This window comes from Protopterus annectens, chromosome 14.part0 (genome assembly GCF_019279795.1).
Source record: "Protopterus annectens isolate FY-2018-M chromosome 14.part0, PAN1.0, whole genome shotgun sequence".
Taxonomy (NCBI): Eukaryota; Metazoa; Chordata; order Ceratodontiformes; family Protopteridae; genus Protopterus; species Protopterus annectens.
In genome coordinates, this window is record NC_056748.1 from 727,448,001 (window position 1) to 727,465,305 (window position 17,305).

The window sequence follows — 17,305 nt, forward strand, 5'->3', positions numbered from 1 at the left end:
TGTTGGGATTCCATCATGGTGTCGTGGATAACTTGTTACAAACAGTGTAAAAAGATGTCCCGACAATGAACTGTGCACAAAAATGCTGTTTTCAAAGCATCTAACATCACCATGCTGATGGTGCATTGAGGGTAGTAGGTGCCAAAGTTACAATACTCTGTCATACCTTGCTTTGCATCATAGACGTTACTTAGTATTGTAAGATGTATTTCCTTAACGGACTCTTCAACATCACTGACCTTTTTGGGGCAATGGTTAAGGACAAACAAACTGGAAAATTGTAATAGGGCAGGAAAGACTTGTCACATCAGGTTTGTGCCTCAGCAATACTCCTTTTATAGGATGCAAAATAGTCTGCCAACTGTTGTACAGGCTCAGGCAAAAGGCAGCAAAGGCTTTATCAGTGTAGGAAGAATCAAAGCAGATAAGAGAGTGTTTTAGGACAGATGCCAGCTAAGTGGGTGGATGGGGGAACAACAACAGAATATCTGAAGCCTTTTCTAACTAATCCTGTCTTGTGGGTAGATGGGGTGACAACAACAGAATCCCTGAAGCCTTTTCTAGCTAATCTTGTCTAGAGGTAGTTGGATACCATTTTTACCTCAGTTTGTTAGCATGTATTGCCATCACATGTGGCAGATGGATTTTGGACATATCCACTAGCTACAGAATAGCATCCTCCTCCCAGTTTCACGTCATTCCCCTTTCTCATAACTCATTGCATCAAAATGGTGGCAAAAGTAGAAGACCTCAGCATCCTGCAGAAACATTCCATCCAGGAGCGGAAACCAGATGAGAGGGGGTTCTGGCTTCTACTCCATGTTCTTTTTAGTGCCCAGAAAGGCCAAGAGCCATAGACTAATATATATATATATATATATATATACATATATATATATATATATATATATATATATATATATACATATATATATATGTATAATCAGCCGCAAAAATGTGTGCCAAAGTAGATGTCCTGGCTGGTCATGGTGCAGCCATTTATACCTAGTTTTGCCAGTAGAATATTGGATGTGCTACTTGGACTTCCAAAGTGCCTGTCTGCATCACGCGATCACCAAAGAGTTAAGGAGGTTCTGACACAGCTTCTCAGTAGAATTCTGTCGTTTTCAGTTCAGACATACCATTTGAATTCACCTGAGCTGCCAGGGTGTTTGCAGAGTTCTTTGCCATGGTTGCAGTCATCCAGAGGCTGCATGGTGTCAAGGTCTTTCTGTAACTGAGCGACTGGCCTTTGGTCTTGTAAATATTAGAAGACCTGACTTCTGCATAAGATTCTCTTTCAGCCCTTCCTATGCCTAGGATCATGGTCCAGCCATCACAGACTCTCATCTTTATTGCTGGATAACCTTCCTCTTCTGGTCGAGATCCCACAGGCTTAGCTTATTGATGATAGCATTTGTTTTCCTCTGTCAAATTGTTTTCAATAGCTACATGCCCCAAGACACAGGGGTTATGCAGATAATTTGTCAATGTTCTTTATAGGCTATTGTTTCAGTGTTCTCTGGTGGAGTGTAAAGACTTGTAACCAGTGCTGAGACTTTATCATGCGCCAAGTCTGAATTTCTGAGGCATAGTCTAAGTATATCTTATGATAACTACTTGACTCCAGCCTTTCTCTGTACAGTCTTTTTCATCCACCCCGTTGACTGTTACCACAAGTGCCTCAGCCTGCGGTGGGGGATTGTCAAGGATGGTCATTCCAAGGTGCATGGCCACAACATAAGGCTAGTCTGCACTACCCTATCCTTGGAAATTCAGGTGGTTCTCCCCACTGCAGCCATTACACGATTCCCTCCCTTGAAGTATGATTGCTGTACATTCCAGCAACTTGGCACTGGTACAGTACATCAGCAAGAAGGGGGGTGGGGCATTCCTATCCCCATATGCCAAAAAGTGATGAGGCTGTCAGAATGTACTCAGTCTTGTGCCCACTTTCTGATGGCTTGTCCAGTAATGTGAGCAGCTAACTCCATAACAAACTCAGCCAGTGCTGGCTAATGTTGTGTTGGTGATCTCTCAGTTGGACAGTTGTGCAGAAGTCATTCCATCTATGAAAGAAGCCCCACTACATCCTGATTGCCTTCCTGACCATTGCCAAATGCAGTGACTTCTTTTCACCAATCCCTCCCTTTGAGACAGCAGCTGAAGGATGCTGTTATCCAGGAATGACCTTATGGTCTCCTCTGCAGGCTTTCCTCTATTCCTTATAGTTTAAATGTTCTTGCAGAAGGCAGAAAAAGAGGATGCTTAAAGGCATTCATATTTCCCTGTTTTGGCCTCATATGGTGTTGCTTCCTTTGCTGTGGCCTCATTTTCTGTAGAAGCCTCTCCGGTTGAGGCCTTTCAGAACCCTTCTGAGCAAGCCTAACTCAACCCTTCATGCCCTTGCATTAACAGCTCCTGCCACTTCAGTCTTGCATTACTTTACCAAGATCTTTGACTCTCCCTTTAGTTATGCTTCTGTTAAAGTTCACCTGTCTGCTGTTTTGGATTTTCATAAAAGATTCCCAAATGTTTCCTTGGCTTCTTTGGAAGTGTGCAAGTTTTTTTTTTTTTGTTAGGGTAGGGGTGCTTTCTCAATCAGACCACCATTTACCTTTTTACAATTTGAGATTTATATGTATGATGGAAAAACTGTCGCTCCTTCTGAAACAGTTTGTAAGACCAAATTAAAATATCTTTCATTAAAAAAAAAAAACTTGGTTAGTATTCACCTTGGGGAGAAGGAGTGAGGAGTTTCAGGCCTTGTTTGTAATGCCTCTCTCTGTGTTTTGCAGAGATGGGATAATTGTGATCCAACCTGACCTGCATGCTGAAAGTAGCCATGCAAACAAATATGAAACAAACTATTAAATTTTCAGTGTTTTTTCCAACTTAATCAAATATGGTAGAGTACTGATGTACATAGGCAGTTCAGTTTAATTTCTATTTGGACTATAGAATAGGACTGGCTTACAGGGATCTGTTTTAGAACTAACTAATGATGTGTTTATCAAGGACTGTCAGGAATAAAGGATGCATGATTGAAATTTTCATGAGTAATTCATCAAGCATTGACAATTTTTTAATACACTGCTAATAATTTGAATTAGATATTTACAGTATGTTTAAAATGGTTTGTTTCTAAGTTTAAACACAACCCAAACTAATCTCTTAACCAGATGAGGTCTGTGTTTTCCATTAAGACATTCCATTCCTTTGCTGAACATTTGTTTTGAATTTGTATTTACATCTGAATGTATGTATTACGTTTTTGCTCTACAAAGACTTTTTTTTTTGTAAATGACCATGTTCTACTGTGGATGCATTTTATTTATAAAAATGTGAATTATTTGTTGTAAATTACTGACACTTAATGCCCTTCTGAAACATCTGAAAAGTGTTTGGTCCAGCCCTTTAATATTGTAAGGTGAGAATTGGAAGGAAAACAGCAAATGCTTTCAACACGATTCTGTTCAGTGTTTTAACTCCTTTTTAATTATTAACACCTTAATCTGACCTTGCATTTTTTTCTTTGGTTATCTAGGTATGTCTGCAGTCTTGTATATTATGGTTTAACACTGAATACAAGTGAATTACAAGGAAACCAGTACCTTAATCTTGCTCTCTCTGGCCTTGTGGAAGTTCCAGCATTCCCTGTCTGCATGTACTTTATTGAGAAACCATGGTGAGTATACTGTGTGATTTTTAATAAATGTGATAGGTGCTCGTCTTCTCTAAGTTTTGTACAATTGTTTTTTTTTGCAGGTAGCAGAGGATGGCTTGTGACCTCAAATTAAATTGAGGTGAGGTTGAGGCTGCATACGCAAGTATTTCATTATAGCTTAATCACATGTTCTAAGATTCTCAAGGGGGACATCTGGGAGGATGTATTCATTAGCTTTTTGTTCATAGTCATCAGAGAGATGTTCTAGAATGTTTCATTTCACTAAGAGTTAACCATCCTCAGTTGCAGTGGACTGTATTCCATAGTGAAATGTATAATTGTAACTAGCCCATCTTTTGCCTCGTTAAGTTCCCCAAACTGGCACCCCCTCAACTTTAAGTAAAGGAGCGAAAATGTTCATGAAACTGCAAGCTGTCAATGTAATAGGCAATGTGCTTCAGTCAAACCATCAGCTGTTCAGTGATGACTGCAAATATAGTACCAGCATTTCATAAACAAATGACGGTACTACACTTCTGCATCCTCTGCACCTGCCAATTGCTCCCTATGATGACTTCAGGAGCTAAAAAAAAAAAAAAAGCCTTCACCTTGAAGCCCCCCCACCCCCAGTTAATTACTACACACTGAGCACTTCAGTCTTCATACATGAGTGCAAATCAGACTGCTTTTTTGTAGAATGCCTTGTTTTCTTGTTTTGGATTTTGTGGTAAATTACTGAGGATTACAGTTAGTAATGACAAACTTTAGTTTCATACTTTGTGTTGTGTGTATAATGCATGTTGATGCAAAACTTTTAAAAATTTAAGTGAATTAGTGTAATATTAAAAAACTGTCCCTGAATTTGGAAGTATATCATCCCATTTTTTTAGCTTTGTCCAGAATTCATCATAGCATTTGAGAGGTATGATGCAGTATCGGCATTCATAAATGAACATTGGTACTTCACTCTCATGCCATTGGTACCTGCTTGATCACACTCCCTATCAGCTTGTGCCCTTCTTCTTGCCATAGTTACAGTTATGAAATAACATGGAGTTTAAATTTTATTCAAATTCTGCTGTGATATATTGAGAATCTTGCTTAATTAATTTTCCACTTATAAGTTTTCAGGTCCTTATGGTTGATGTCTAAGCCATACATGTCCAGGGCATGTAATCTAGAAAAAAAATGAAAGACTCCAAGCAAATTACCCTTGAAAAGCCTATAAAAATGAAGTACAATTGCAAATGTTTAAGCTATTCTGCACGCTGATAATTACTGAAAAATAAGACCAACTTAATGTAAACCTGTATGTAGTCTGCCGGATTGCAGATTTGCTATCCAGCAGATCCCAGAGTTAGGGAAGTTGCTGGTATAAATATAAAACTGCAATGGGTGGGGTACTACAGGGGTCAGTGCTGGACCATCTCCTGTTTGTCAATTATTTTGTGAGCATCCAAGCAAATGTGACAGGAGTGCGTGTGACCAAGTATGCTTATGAAAGCTCTTGAAAGTAAGAAATGCAGCTTTCAAATCCCAAGATATGGAAGCATTAAATGTGGCCAGAGCCAAACTGAACAAAAGTGTCAAAGAGGCGAAATGATCCTATGGCAGAAAAATCCAAAGTTACTTCAGGGACCAGAAGGATACCAGGCAACTATGGAAAGGAATCAAACATCACCGACTACAAGCGTACATCAGCTTCATGTGATAGCATCGAGTTTCCGAACCAACTGAACAAATTCTTCAGTAGGTTTGATGCTGACAGCAAAACAGCAGCATGCAGAATCCCTGAAAACAATAATGCAGCGGTGCTGAGCTTCAGTACAATCGATGTCACCAGAACCCTAAAACGTGTCAACCCGAGGAAAGCAGCTGGCTCTGACAACATCGTGGGCAGGGTACTAAGGAAATATGCGACAGAACTGGCTCCAGTACTTTCTGACATCTTCAACACTTCACTCCATCTAGCCACTGTTCCAAAATGCTTCAAGGAGTTGACTATCATTCCTCTACCCAGGAAACCACAGCCAACAACTCTGAATGACTACCGACCAATTGCTTTAACCTCAACGGTAATGAAGTACCTGGAGAGGCTGGTCAAAGATAATATAGCCTCAATCTTACCTGTGTCAATGGACGCACTGCAGTTCGCATACAGGACAAACCGCAGTACAGGGGATGCCATTTCACACTCTCTCCATGAAACACTGACCCACTTTGAAGGAAAAGACTGCTGTTCATCGATTTCAGTTCTGCCTTCAACACAGTCATCCCTCAGAATCTGATATCGAAGCTACTTCAACTAGGTATAGACTCTCATTTATGCAATTGGATTCTGAGCTTCCTTACTGAAAGGCCTCAAAAGGTTCATGTGGGAGACAACAGCTCCAGAAGTATCATCCTGAACACAGGAGTACCACAGGGGTGTGTCTTAAGCCCTCTCCTTTTTACTCTGCAGACACATGACTGCATGGCCACACATGAGACAAATAGGATCATCAGATTCGCGGATGACACCACTGTTATAGGCCTGGTCAAAGACTGAGAAGAGGAGGCCTACAGGAACGAGATTAATCAACTACTGGTCTGGTGTGACAGCAACAATCTAGCACTGAATGTCAGAAAGACAAAGGAGTTGATTGTTGATTTCAGAAGATCACAAGAGGTTTCATCACACAAACCTCTAGTGATGAAAGAGATGACAGTGGAAAGGGTCAAGAGTACAAAGCTCTTGAGTCTTCATCTTACTGAGAACTTGTCCGGGTCAGTCCATCTGTCCAGCACAGTCAAAAAAGCTCAGCAACACTTGCACTTTCTAAGGAAACTTAGGAAGGCAAAATGACCAAGCTCCATACTTCAGACCTTTTATAGGGGCACCATTGAAAGTGTCCTGACCAACAGCATTGCAGTCTGGTATGGGAGTTGTAGTAATCGAGATCGGAAGGCTCTCAAGAGAGTTGTAAGGTCAGCAGAAAGAATCATTGGCACCTCCCTTACTACTCTGGAAGATCTACACAAATGCCGGTGCATAGACAGGGCCAAAAAGATTTCCAGCGATCCAACACATCCTGCCAATGGTCTGTATACTCTATCCTCTAGCAGGAGATACAGAAGCCTGCCTTGTAATACCACCAGACTATAAAACAGTTTCTTTCTGCTCTCTGTTAGACTGTTGAACTTTTTGGAAAAATGAACTGTTACATAACTAGCCTATCAAGGGGCTTGTTTTATGGATGTGCAATAACTAAGTGCAATACTGAGGTGTAGACTAATCATAGATATGCTGCTATTGTTTCAAATTTACTTTGACAGTATTACCTTCATATTGTTCCTTGTCTCCTGTTCTGGGATGGGTGTGGGTCACTGCTGTCCTACTTTACTTACAAATCGCTATTTATTAAATTTCTGCTGTGATATTTTATTACATTTTCTCTATCTATATGTGCAACTGTTTCCTGCATTGAGAATGAAGCATTCTAATTTCGTTCAGCTACACTGCTGTGTAGTTCTGAATGACAAAGTTTTCTTTGACTTTGACTTGACTTATGACTGAAAAATAGGGGTTTTGTTGTCCACCAGTCTAGTGACACTAAAATATAACTGCCTGGCCTGATATGTTATATTCCTGCTCAAACAGGCACAATCATAAGATACCAGAGTACTTATGTAAGTGGACAACTATTATTCGATCATCATGTGTACACTATAAACAAGAAATCTTTCTGTTTGACCCAGTTAATTTCCATGGCTTACCTTCAAAATTCAAAGAAGTCAGCCTAGCATTGTACTCATCCCATATCAGACCCATCACTGACTACAGTATCCTGTTTGGTACGTTCAAATCCAAGCATATCACCAAATTGGAAAGGCCCCAAAAATTTGTAACCAGGAAAATTAAGGGCCTTACATCCTTCAATCTCAGTAGATTAGAATGACTGTCCATATACTCAGTATCCTATCTGCTTGTCCAAGGTGATGCATATCTTGCAGTTCAAGCCTTGAAAGATCAAATCCTGTTTGCCCTCTTATTTCTTCACAAAGCCAGTCTGTCTGTAAACACTGCAGCAGCGACCTAAACCTACACCTATAAATAAACAAGGCTCACTGGAAGATGTTCTTCATGTTTCACTGTTGCAGTCATCACACTTGGGTTATCTGCCTGCAGGTAGCCCTCAGTCGTCCCAAATACCAGAGACTTAGTATTTCTGCGTCTGTTGCTGTCACTCCAGGACTGACGTCAGGTCTTTGGGGGTATAAAAACAGGCAGCTGACGCCATTACATCAGTCTTTCTTGCCGAGGAGCCTGAAGCAGTTTGCACGAGTGCTGGTCCTGGTCGGCCGCTACCTGAGTTTTCGTTTCCGAAATTGAATCATCCTGAAGTCTTCTAAAGCCAAGTACCCCATTGGAGATCCTTTTTTCTTGCTCTAACCTATGTCATAAAAAGTTAACAGTTGTCTTGCCTGCGGAAAGCAAATACCAGACCGAGATTTCCATTCTTACTGCGTCATCTGTTTAGTTCCAGAGCACGACGTACCTTGCTGTTGGTTTTGTGCCTTGTTTAACACCTGAACTATTCATCGTCTGGTCTATATTGTCGCTACTTTCCTTCTCGAGCTCCATATTCCGAAATGGCTTCGGTAAGCCATCCGACTACTGATCTTCCAAAAAAGTAAGGATAAAGACAGAGACAGACCGCACAGGTCCAAAACTGCTGCCGACGCTTCTGTTAAGCTAGTCGCCAGTTCGCCGGTTCTCAGTGAGGTGCTTTCACAGCCCCTGATGCCCGCTTCACTGGATTCGCAGGCCTCTACCAAGACCCATTAGGAGTCCAGTATGCCGCGAGACTTCGACTACAAAACCTGCGGATGTCTCTACTTTGGATGGGTCCGGAGCCGTTGAGCAGGCACTGGCTTCTGAGGAAGTTCTTCACACTACCGATATTCGACACAAACCGATTTCTTTCGCGTCTTCAGTTCTGTCTAAAACTACCAAGTTTCTAAGGCCAAGAGTACGAGCTATGCCTAAAAAAACAATGACGCAACCTCAAGCACTTGCTTCCTTGCCACAACATCAAATGCTTAAAATGGTAGAAGACCTTATTATGCCAATTAGGGGAAGCCAGCCTTACCCTGCTAAGAGAAAGAGACCTGTCCCCAGCAGCTTTAACAGACCAAGAGTCTGACGACTCTGAGGTATTCGATTATGAAGACATGCCTTTATCTGCTTATGAGGATTCAGAGGCAGAGGAATCCATTCTCTCTGCTTCTCCTCCAGATGATTTTTCTTTTGGGGAAACATTACATACTTTAAGATAGCATTTCCACTGGGAATGCCAAGACTATCCTCAGTCCAAAAAGAGACTCGAGAATTTCTAGATTTACCACAACATAGGCCTTTAGCAATACCCCCAGTCCTGGATGTTGTGGATGATGTCTTTATGGAGTCCAGCCTAACTCCTGATACTTTACCCCCTGCTCCTAGGAAACCAAACTGGTACTACGGAGTTCCTGACTCTCACAAATTCCTTTTCAAAAATCCGAATGCTGACCTAGAGGTCATCTCCCAGGGGCCTAAAGGTATCAAAGCAGCTACAGCTAAGAATCCCACCCCCCCTTCGGACAGGGATTTCAGAGCTTTAGACAGATGGGGGTAAGAAAGTATAAACCTCTGCAACTCTCACCATTTGGGCTTTGATTTGCCAGTTTCACATGCTAAAGTACCAGCAACATATCATGGAACTTAAGCATAAATTAGCTACCAAGAATTACAAGACCTTATGCATTCTGCAAGCCAAGTCAGCAAGCATACTTTGAAATGTGGCTTTGATGCCCTAGAAGCATCTTGCAGGGCAGCAGTCACTGGTTCTGTACTGAGAAGACATGCTTGGCTTAACTCATTCCTCCAGTAGAGCTCTTTTAGGTGTGTACCTTTAACTCTCAGTTGGTGTGGCTTCAACCTTTAAAAAATGAAGTTATCACCATACAGTTCTACCAAATACTAATTGATAGAAGTCATATATCAATACAGTTGTGTTTGCCATCATGTAGCTTCAAGATCAAATATTCAGATACCTTGTATGTATCATGGTTTTGGAATTATTAATGCAAATATGAACAGGCAGTATTTGACGCCTAGAGGCACAGTAGGAGTTAACTGTAGAAATGCCTGGAGACGTCACTCGGCTATAATCAGTTGTGGAGCAGACCTTGTCAGACCATGTCAAATCAAAATTACTAGACGCTCCTTTGAACATGGAATATCTGTTTGGCACCAAAACAGAAGAGGTTCTTAAAAAGATGGAAGGAAAAGCTAAATCTATGCAGACAGTCAAAGATTTCTTGTAAGTACAGCCTCGTAGATTCAGTAGGCATTGCCCCTCACAGCATTGGTCCTTTCCAGCCCCCTCAAGGCCATCTCAAACTAGACCCAGGGGAAACGGACCCCCCAGGCTACAGTCATAAGGTATGCAGAGATCTAAGCAATGGAGTGCCTCCACTTCAAAAACAGGAAGTGCTAAGCAACCACCTTGCAGAAAGAATGCACAATAACTTCTCAACTCCACTCCCCACCTCTGCCCAACTGCTCATGCCCCTAGGAGGAAAATGTGCGAATCATGCAAAAAAATGGACTTCCATCACCAAAGACCGATGGGTCCTCAACATTGTATCCCAGGGGTACAAATTTTACTTCCACTCTCTGCCAACCCCAAAAGGGTTCCCAGACCTTCCTCCAAACCAGTGGGCAGAGGCACAAAACCAAGTTCAATCCCTGCTCTCCATAAGGGTTATTCAGCCTGTTCCTGCAGAACAGATAAGTCAAGGGTTCTATACCAGACTTTTCATGGTACCCAGAAAAGAGGGCACTTGGTGCCCAATCCTAGATCTTTCCATTCTAAACACCTTCCTGATGGTACCAAAATTCAAAATACTCAACTTTCAGCAGCTTCTTCCTATGCTGGCCAAAGATGCCTGGTCAGCCACCCTAGACCTAGAAGCCTATCTGCACATCCCTATCAGGGACTCATGCAGGAAATACCTACACTTCAGGGCAGGATCTATGCATTATTAGTTCTCTGCACCTGCCTTTGGCTTATCCACTGCTCCCAGAGTATTCACAAAATGCCAGGCTCCAGCCATTGCGTACTGCAGACAGCGAAAAATTCAAATTTACCCGTACTTGGATGACTGCCTGATTCAGGCAGACAGTCAGGAAATGATGTTACAGCACCTGACATTTGTAAAAAAACACCTAACCTCCCTGGGGGTACACTATCAATGAAAAGAAATCAAAACTAGTCCCCAGTCAACAGATTGTATTCTTGGGAGCAAGCTTGGACACAGCATCCCAGATGGCATTCCTCACTCCAGAAAAACAAGCCTGACAGCTACTTCACTCAAATGGCCACCAGAATCCACCTGTCCGCAAGGAAAATCCTGCAGGCCCTAGGGTTCATGGCCTCTTGCATCCTACTAATTCCATATGCCTGACTGCATATGAGGAAACTTCAGTGGTACTTAAAAAGTCTTTGGTGCCAAATTTCTCAGGACCTGGAAACTGTCATTCCTGTCATACCTTGTCTAAGGACAGAGTTTCTTTGGTGGGCAGCAGCATGCAACCACAACAAGAGACGTCCCTTTACTCAACCCCACGCCGCCCAGACCCTAACCACAGATGCATCAGACTGTGCCTGGGGGGCACAACTGGATGACAGGTGCATCCAGGGCCACTGGAGCCCAAGTCAAATTCATCTGCACATCAACCAAAAAGAGATGCTAGCTGTTCAGCACGCTCTAACAGCTTTCAGATCCCTACTGTCACCAGGACCCTGCTAATAAAAACAGACAACACCACAGTTATGTGGTACATCAACAAGCAGGGGGGAACCCAGTCTTACCCACTTTGCAAGCTAGCTATGGTCCTGTGGAACACGGCCTTGGACATGCAGGTCCATCTGCAAGATCAGTTCCTGCCAGGCAAACAAAACTCACTGGCAGACGACAAGCAGAAATCTCCTAGACCCACACAAGTGGCAATTAGAGCCCAGCACCTTCAGCCTTCTGATTCAGAAATGGGGGACCCCAGAGGTGGATCTCTTTGCCTCCTCCTGCAATCACCAGCTCAGCAAATTTTGCACCAGGACACCTCACAGCAGGGCCTAGAAAGTGGATGCCCTATCCTTCCAGTGGGTAAATCTCTCAATCTATGCATTTCCCCCTCTGTCCCTTCTCTCAAGAATATTGCTCAAGATAAGACAGGGCAGACCAAGGGCAATCCTGATTGCCCCGGACTGGCCACGCCAGCACTGGTACCCACTTCTGCGCAGCCCGTCACCGGTGACACCCTGGCACCTATCCCAGAGGCCGACCCTCCACACTCAGCAGGGGGACATATCTTGCATCCACAACTACAAACCCTGAATCTTGCAGCCTGGCTTATTCCTTGAAATCTCCCCCAGTGACCAGCCTAAGCAAGCAGGTGCTGGACGTCATTCTTGAAGCCAGAAGACCCAGTACAAGGAAATCCTATGCTGACAAGTGGAAAAGGTATTTCTCCTGGATTCAATCTAAAGGAGAGGACACATCTCTGCCCTCCCTACCTCTAATCCTGGATTACTTGGCAGATCTACTCCACAGAGGTCTGTCCTTCTCCTCCATTAAGATCCATGCCTCTGCCATCTCGGCTCATTACAACACTGAGCCACCCATCTACTCTCACCCTCTCATTAAACAGTTCCTGAGAGGGGCAAACAACTTAAGGCCACCAAGAAGAGCACCCACCCCTGCATGGGACCTTAACGTTTTACTGGAAAAGCTTCCACTACCCCCTTTTGAGCCTGCAGCATCAGCAGAGTTAAAATTCCTCCCTTGGAAAACAGCATTGCTTCTGGCCATCACTTCAGCTAGAAGAGTGTCTGAGCTACAAGCACTGATGGCTGTGGAACCCTTCATTATTTTTCATGATGACAGGATTTCCCCTCAGGACTAATCCTTCCTTTATGCCTAAAATGGTGTCCTGCGTGGCTCTCAACCAATCTATCCATTTGCCAACCTTCTTCCCTAATCCTCAAAATAAAGGAAAAAGGATCCTGCACTCCTTGGACGTGCACAGACAGCTCAGATTCTACCTGGATAGGACTAAGTCCTTCAGGAAATCTGACCAGTTATTACTCAGTTGTGCACCAGGGGCAAAGGGCAAGGCCATTTCAAAACAGACAGTTTCCAAATGGATAGCACACTGTATCCATTTCTGCTACAAACACCATGGGAAACCAACCCCTCAGGGGGTCAGAACACATTCCACTAGGGCAGCTTCTACCTCTACAGCATTCCTCAGAGGAGTCCCTACCAGGGACATTCTGGAGGCTGCTACATGGAGTTCTGTGCACACATTCACCAAGCATTACCACCTGTCTATATTTTCCAAATCTAGGATGGGTTTTGCAGCTGCAGTCCTGCAGGGCATACTAGTCAGCCCAAACTCTTTTTGACTGCCTCCACCCTTTCTTCAGCTTTGGGAATCAACCCAAGTGTGATTACTGCAACAGTGAAACACGAAGAATGTAGTACAGTTGTGTACACTTACCGTAAATGTAGATGTTTAAGTGTATTCACTGTTGCAGTCCTGGTTTTCCCTCCCTCCAGCTCCCTTCTCTCTCTCTCTCTCCCCTCTCTGTGTATATTACTCGCCCCTTGCAGGGGTATTGGTATTTACTTTTTACTGGTGGTGATTTTCCCACCATAGCTTAACTCCCTATAGGGGAGCTGCTGACATTTGGGGCAAGAACAACTGATGTAATGGTGTCTGCTGCCTGTTTTCATACCCCTGACAACCTGACATCAGTCCTGGAGCAACAGCAATCAATGCAGAAATACCAAGTTTCTGGTATTCAGGCCGACTGAGGACTACCTGCAGGCAGATAACCCAAGTGTGATGACTGCAACCGTGAATGCACTCAAACATCTACATTTATGGTAAGTGTACACAACTATACTTTCAGGGTCCTACCTCAATGTATTTCTAGCCTGGTCAAACAAAGTACTACTGTGACTACTTATATGGATAGTGGGAAGACACAAATTTATACTAGGGTTATCATGTGTGGCCCTACACGGTCTGGGAGTTGAGCCCTATTAAGTGCTCGAAAAGAGTGGCAGAAATGTTTAAGTATGTCTGCTTAAATGTGCATATGGCTAAGCATCTTTTGGTCCCTATGATTGCCTGACTAATATTGTTCCTAAGTTACCCATATAATAAATAAAGATATCTTAAACCAGAAATATGTGTTGTAATTCATTCCTGTATCCTTTTAAGATTACGCAGATCTGATGAGTAATTGCAAAAGATGCCATTCATAGTTCCTTATACAAAGGGGCCAAAACAGAGGCTTTTTTCAAAGTTGATGTTTAATATTGTATCCACTTTCTTAGAATGCAGGTAGCATTTTTTTTGTTAAAGTTCAGTTTATTAGCCATTAATGTACTTGGTTGTAGTTGGAATGTTGAACACCACACATGGTTATTAATTTATAATCATAAATTAGTTGAACAAGAATGGTCAATGGGCATATGCTTTAGATACCTCAAATGGTTTTACTTTGCAGTTGGAAAAGGCATTCTTGCTCCCAGTTTTCAATGAAAGAGTAATCGGTATAATTTTTCTTTAAGCAGGATGTAAACTTCCCACCCCCAGTGAAGAGAAGAATTCATAGAACCTGCTGGAAGAGCAGATTTGTCTCCCAGAGGTTACCACACCAGTAGAACAGACTCCCAACTCATGTAAAGCAGAGGACCTCTTTAGCCCTCTTCAAGTGCAGTCTGGATGATTGCATGGGTAACCGGAGTCTCTCTGTTGGACAGGGTTAATAGATGCTGATCGGGGCAACAAGAGCAGAACTTGGCTAGGCTTGTAAGGGCCGTAGGGCCATTAGCCTAGTAACTTCCTATGATCCTAATGTAACTAACTGTGAGTTTGCAAAACTCCAGGACAAGTTAGTAGACCTTTTGCTAATCCACTTTGGGAAAACTGCTCAACTGATTAAGAAGCACCGAAAAATTATTTGAGGCCCTGCCATATGCCAGCAGGAGCAATCACCTAAGCAAACTTGAGAACTGTTAAAGTAGAATCTTAAATACTTCATTCTTTTGCCAGTTCAAAGTACAAGTCTTTTATTCATATAGAATTACACACTCGTTCGGGAGACAGTACTCAAAGTCATGTCTGCCCGAACAAAGGATTTCCCAAACAATATATAGAAAATTTTTATCAAAGTAACACATTTCATCTATGAAACCACTGATGTAATGTGATCCTATCTCTCCTACATTCATTACTGACGGGTTCGGAGCTGAGAATCGGCTCCGACTCGGCCACTATAACTAGCACGAAGTCTCTCATTGGCTGGACCAACCCTGTATCCCAGGATGCATCACACCCAAACCCCCAGATCTCGTTTGCCGGTCCTGGAGTATCGACGTGGTCTCAACTTGGCTGTGGCTAAGTACCCTCTTTTTGATCTTTTTGATCGTTCTTGGCTGGTTTTTGTAGGAGATTTTATATCCAAAAGCTATTTTAATAGCTACGTTGTTGTATTGACTTTGTGTCTAAGTGGGACTGTTGTTTTTTTTTGTGTGGTGGTCCTTCTGTTTGGCGGGCAAGGCCCGTTTAAGTTAGAGGGCCTTTGCCCTATCTGGTGTCTCGGCGTTTAAATTAGAGTCGTTCCTCCCTTTCCTCCTCGTGTTTGTGTTGTATTGTGATGTCTACTAAAGAGCAGAAAGAACATAAGCCATCGGGCTTTAAAAAATGTGCAAAGTGTAATTATGAAATGTCTTTGACAGATGGTTACGCGATATGCGTTTATTGTCTTGGCGCCAAACACTTGCAAGAATCTTGCAGTGTCTGTCATGCTTTCTCTTCAAGGGTTTTGCAGGAGAGAAAAAATAAACTTATCCTGATGGGTTTAATTAAACCCTCTTTTGAGGAAGCTGTAGTTTCTTCTCCCTCTGAAAAATCCAGGGTTAAGTCAAAAAAGAAGTCCCCGGCTCCGTCCACTTCTTTGGACGTCCACTTCTTCGGAGCCGCCGGAGAAAAGATCAAGATCTATGTCCCCTACCTTGGGTCCACTGGTCTCAGAGCCGTTGGATAAAGGAAATAAAAAAACACCAAAAGCAGGAGCTGGGATGCTAGCAAGTTTATTTTTCTGGTACCTCGGCTAAAAAAAGCCTTCAAAGGAATAACCACTAACATTTTGCTGCATCTTTTATACTTGATTCATAAGTAACAATCAATCAATTAAATAATTAAATACATCAGAGAGTTTAAAGAGAGACCATACATTAATAAAACACTTGTGAAACATACTGACCAATGAGATTCAAACATCGATGTAATACATATTAAATATAATTTAAATATATATTTTTTCTCAAATACACTTTTAAATGCATTTTAACGCCTTCAAATAGTGAGATTCATTTCCAAATTTAAGCCCCTAGGTTTCAGAGTGCCAAAACTTAATATGAACCTATGTTCCATATTAAGTAACTTCTGTAAAAAATTACCAGCATTATAAAAATCGGGTTTAGCTAATGCACAAAAAAACAAAGAATCCAGAACACCAGACATTCCTTTGAAGGCTTTTTTTAGCCGAGGTACCAGAAGAATAAACTTGCTAGCATCCCAGCTCCTGCTTTTGGTGGTTTTTTATTTGCTATTTCTTGGTTTTCTCAACCGTTGGATAAAGGGTCTAAAGCTGTGTCTCCTTCCTTGGCTCCACTGATCTCGGAGCCGCAGGATTCAGGGTCGACAGGTGGGTCTCCTTCTTCGGTTCCATTGATCTCGGAGCCGCAGGAAATTTTATCTGGTTTGGAGCTGGCTTCCTCAGTTCTACGACCTTCGGCGCCGAAGGAGGTTTCGGTGGATGTCCTTCAAGGATGCATCTGCAGTCCTTACATATGGGTTGTCCTGCCTCAGGCAGCCCTTCGGTCGGTCGGATTCCAAAGTCTGGGTCTGGCTTCGGCTGATGTCGCCCTTTCCCTGATGTCAGAGCGCCTGGGGTATAAAAGCGTCAGCCGACGCCATCTTCCTCGGTCTTTCTTGCCGCGTGGTGCCCAAAGCAGAAGCAGTTCGCAAGTTCCGGTCAGCCAGCTCCTGTAACTTCAGCTACCGAAGACTTCAAAAGCTTAGTACCCCGTTGGGGACTCTTTCTTGCCTCAGCCGATGTCAGATCAAACGCTTAAAGTTAATAATTGCTTAACTTGTGGGAAACAAATACCTCATAAGGATTTCCACTCCTACTGCCTCCCCTGCCTAGGCCCAGACCACGACGTCTCGGCCTGTACTGCCTGTGCCTCCTTCAGTCGACGCACTCTTAGGCGTCGGGCGGAGTTTGCAGAGGAATTTTTTGAGGCTAGTTACTGTTACAATATGCTGTCGGAGACTCTGACTTCTCATTTAACCAAAAAACGGAAGGACAAGGACCAACACACGCGGACCGTGGTTTCGGCTGATACCACGCCTAGGCCTACCGCGAGTGTCTCGGTCTCGGCTGAAACCGAGTCCTTGGTACTTCCGACAGTCGAAACCGCACAACCGACAACCTCGGCCCCGGAGGCCTCTTCTGAGTCGGTTATAGAATT

General features: G+C 43.0%; 1 protein-coding gene across 3 annotated transcripts in view; it reads left to right on the top strand.

The window, feature by feature from the left end:
- Positions 1-17,305, top strand: part of LOC122789199 (solute carrier family 22 member 15-like) — a 1,485,835-nt gene that overhangs the window by 621,574 nt on the left and 846,956 nt on the right. For all 3 annotated transcript variants that reach the window (XM_044056469.1, XM_044056468.1, XR_006362790.1), the window contains exon 7: positions 3,548-3,688. In XM_044056469.1, the coding sequence (XP_043912404.1) occupies positions 3,548-3,688 (141 nt within the window). The remainder of the gene's footprint in view (positions 1-3,547; positions 3,689-17,305) is intronic.